Genomic DNA, 3,951 nt, shown 5'->3' on the forward strand with positions numbered 1-3,951 from the left:
TATTATATTATTATTATTATATTGACTTTTCCTACCATGCCTGGCTAACAATACAGAAGTTACAATGATGCAGCACACGTGCACTCATGTTATCGTATCCAATAATATAAAACTGACCTTTGGTTTTTACAAATGACTTGTCTTGGCTGTGTTTTAGTAGACTAATACTTTGTAAAATACAGTCACATTTCCATTATTATACATTGTATATGTATACAAATTATTGCTATTTAGAAATAAGTTCTTAAACGTATTTTCTTGAAACATAGAACAGTAAATAAAGAAGTAAAACAAACAAACTCTTCTAGTTACGACCTTCGTATTTGGTTACTGCTTGACGTAGGTTGCTGAGCCTTTAAATATTTTGCACATGGAGGATATGAAACAAAATAATTTTTCTAGGTTTTATATATATAGATTTGTATAACTAAAAAATCATAAATTACTACATCAATACCTTAGAATTCCACTATAATTTATCAAGCTTAGTAACTAAACTGTAGTTTAGTCTTAAAAATATTAACTTTTGACCAGACTAAAGACACAACCTACCTCCTTGAAATCTTGGTTCGAAAGAAAAAAGATGACATCCAAAGACGTTAAAATGGCTGAGAAAGCCATTAGGGGGACATTATGAGCTACTGATTGGTTATTCATGTCATATATAGAAGCAAGTGTATATAAAGGAGCATTTCTAAAAATGGACAGAGGTGGGCGGGGTACCTCTTTTTTGATACATTACATAAGCAATATCTTAGCAAAATGAAAAGAGGCTTGTCATTCTAGCTTGTCAATATCGGTCATTTGAGTTTCTAATTCGTACAAAGCTATAAACTTAGTATTTTGTCATCACAAACATCTAATTTGAACCAGTGCTGCATCCAACATACCACGTGACATACAAAAATCGATATTTAACTGTTTTTTAATATCTACTTTTAAATTAAGAAATTGAGTAAGGTATAATGCTAAATTTCAATTATAATCTATAGTTTGATACCAAACTTATTGACACAAATTCATGAAATAGTAGTTCAATACAATTTTGAATGCGAGTCAACAAATGTGATAATGTGGCCTTTCACCCATGACGCGTCTGGAAAGGGTTATTATAAATTTTCCCTAATTATAAATTTAATAATGATAATTATTTATAGAAAATTTAACAAGCAGTAACCAAAGAAAGTGATTTAAAAAATATTAAATTTTACTTGCCATTAACACTAAAAGTTCAGCAGTCTATTTATTAAATAAAAGTTAAATTTTACATAATATGAGCATCGTGATATTATCGTATAATCCTACGAAATGTTTAATACCACTGGTAGAAGTGATACTGTTCAGGTTTGTCAACTGAGACTTTAAGTCATCTCTTTGGGTTTGTTGATCTTTCATTTCATGCAACAGGTAGTCTCTTTCCATTTCAAGTTGCTTGACAGATGCCGAGAGAGAAGTAACCTGGGCAAAGAGAAAGATGTATTGTATACAAAGACAAGAAAACGAGTCCTAAAAATACAAAAGACAAGAAAACGAGTCCTAGAAACACAAAAGACAAGAAAACGAGTCCTAGAAATACAAAAGCCGTCTTTTGTATTTCTAGGACTCCATTTCTTGTCTTTTGTATTTCTAGGACTCCATTTCTTAAGAAATGGAGTCCTAGAAATACAAAAGACAAGAAATCGAGTCCTAGAAATACAAAAGACAAGAAATGAGTCCTAGAAACACAAAAGACAAGAAATGGAGTCCTAGAAATACTAAACTACCTTTTGTAAGATTAAATTGCAGTTACAAGAATTGTGTCTAAAAAACATAATGAAGACTACCAATGCTTCATTACCATTTTTTAACGTTTTTATACAAATTCCAACAGGAGTGATTCTATAGGAATATACATCTGTGCAAATTTCAAAACTGAAATCAAAATATGAATTTTGTACTGTATTAATTAATTAGTGATCTTTAGAAATACATAATTCAAACTGATGTTACCATATAATACAAAAACACACTTTTTAAGTTTGAAATTTATAAATTGATGTTAAAAATAACAATGAAAATTCTAACAAACTTTTGCACTTTTTACAAGATCAGAATACATTACAAATACGTTGAGTCGAACTTCAGTTAGAGTTTCAGGTACATTTGTAATAACATTTTACACTGAACAAGTAAATGGGAATTATGTTACTGGATATTTTCCGTATAACATCAAGCATTTCCTTGACAACATCCTGCACTAGTTTTAGACAAAATTATAATATATATATATATATATTGCTTGCTTTATCAGAAAGAAAAGTATAACGGTTAAAAAAAAAATCTTAAACTTCAGAGTTGCTTTTGTCATCTTTCACCAGTGGTGGGATTCATATCTCTCAATGTCTAGCACAATAAGTTTTACCTTTACAATTTAACCATTGGACAAGTAGTTTTTTTTTTTCACACTGTTTGTTCTATAGCTAAAAAACATTTTAGTTCATGAAAATTATGAAATGTGCATACACACATTGGCTCTACTCTCATGTAGTTTCAAAGAATCTTACATTTTTCTCAAACAAAAGTGGAACACAACTGTGTGATAAACTATTTTGTTTGTCAAGCCACTCTCTATCAGTTTACTTATTGAAACATATTTATTAGATAACAGGTTAGGGTTAAGCCAGACCACTTACCAAGTCGTTCTTTCGATCAGTTTCCTTATCAACAGAAGTTTCGTTGTTCGTAGAATTAACCAAGTCTTCAGCTTGACGAGCCAAAGCCATTCGAAGTTCAGAGTTCTGAGTCAACAAGGTGTCAATTCTCTCCTACGAAATACAAGTCATTCTACACAACTAAGCACAATTAGTTCCACACAACCAATAGTGTACAGAGCACAAGTTATTCTATAGAGCCAACGATCTAAGAAACACAAGTTATTCTATACAGCCAACGATCTAGGAAACACAAGTTATTCTATACAGCCAACAATCTAGGAAACACAAGTTATTCTATACAGCCAATAACCTATAAAACAAATCATTCTATACAGCCAACGACCTAAGAAATACAAGTTATTCAGCACAACCAATGACAGACATAAAAAAGTAACCATCACAGAAAGGGTTACTTCCACTAAAAAATAATAAACGTTTGTCAATAGAGGAAGTTGCAATGTTTTCATTAAAGGTATTTACTTGATCATTGCTAGTGGATGGTAACCCTTATTTCTGGAAGGCACAATTTGGCTGCAACCGAAAAAGTTTTTATAGCTATTGCAGGAGGAATAAAATTTAGTTACATGCAATCAAAATCTAAACAAGACTGATGAAGTAAAATACAATCCTCTAGCTATGGTTTTAATTGTTCATTTAATTTGAGGATACAACAATTAAACATTGTTGAGAGAGCTAGTTTTTTTGTTGTTTTTTTTACAATATTATTATATATATTCGTTTTTTCTTATTTTAACTTGTAGTTAAAAAATGTGGAGTATAGTTCAAGTACAAAAACTTCCCAACATCATCAGCTTGATAATGTGAGATATCATGAAGCTCAAGGTCATTTGACTAAATCTCAGCAGGAGGATTTAATAAAAGCTCAGGTAAGTGAAGCTTAAAACATATAAAGGTAAAACAATTAACCACAACTCTTGGGCTACTCTTTTACCAACCAATAGTAGGATTAGCCGTCACATTATAACGCCCCCACAGCTGAAAGGGCGAGCATGTTTGATGTGACAGGGATTCAAACCCACGACACATGGATTGCAGGGTTACTCTTTTACCAACGAATAGTGGGATTGGCCGTAACATTATAACGTCCCCACGGCTGAAAGGGTGAGCATGCTTGATGTGACGGGGATTCAAACCCGCGATACATGGATTGTGGGGTTACTCTTTTACCAACGAATAGTGGGATTGGCCGTCACATTATAACGCCCCCACGGCTGAAAGGGTGAGCATGCTTGATGTG

At 32.1% G+C, this 3,951-nt stretch overlaps 1 protein-coding gene across 1 annotated transcript in view; it reads right to left on the bottom strand.

The window, feature by feature from the left end:
* LOC106471834 (golgin subfamily A member 2-like) overlaps positions 1-3,951 on the bottom strand; it is a 47,928-nt gene that overhangs the window by 10,161 nt on the left and 33,816 nt on the right. The window contains exons 16-18 of the mRNA XM_022400440.1: positions 3,027-3,036; positions 2,673-2,804; positions 1,320-1,458 (exon numbers count right to left, since the gene is read on the bottom strand). Of these exons, the coding sequence (XP_022256148.1) occupies positions 1,320-1,458; positions 2,673-2,804; positions 3,027-3,036 (281 nt within the window). The remainder of the gene's footprint in view (positions 1-1,319; positions 1,459-2,672; positions 2,805-3,026; positions 3,037-3,951) is intronic.

The sequence above is a fragment of the Limulus polyphemus genome, unplaced genomic scaffold, assembly GCF_000517525.1.
Source record: "Limulus polyphemus unplaced genomic scaffold, Limulus_polyphemus-2.1.2 Scaffold4892, whole genome shotgun sequence".
NCBI lineage: Eukaryota > Metazoa > Arthropoda > Merostomata > Xiphosura > Limulidae > Limulus > Limulus polyphemus.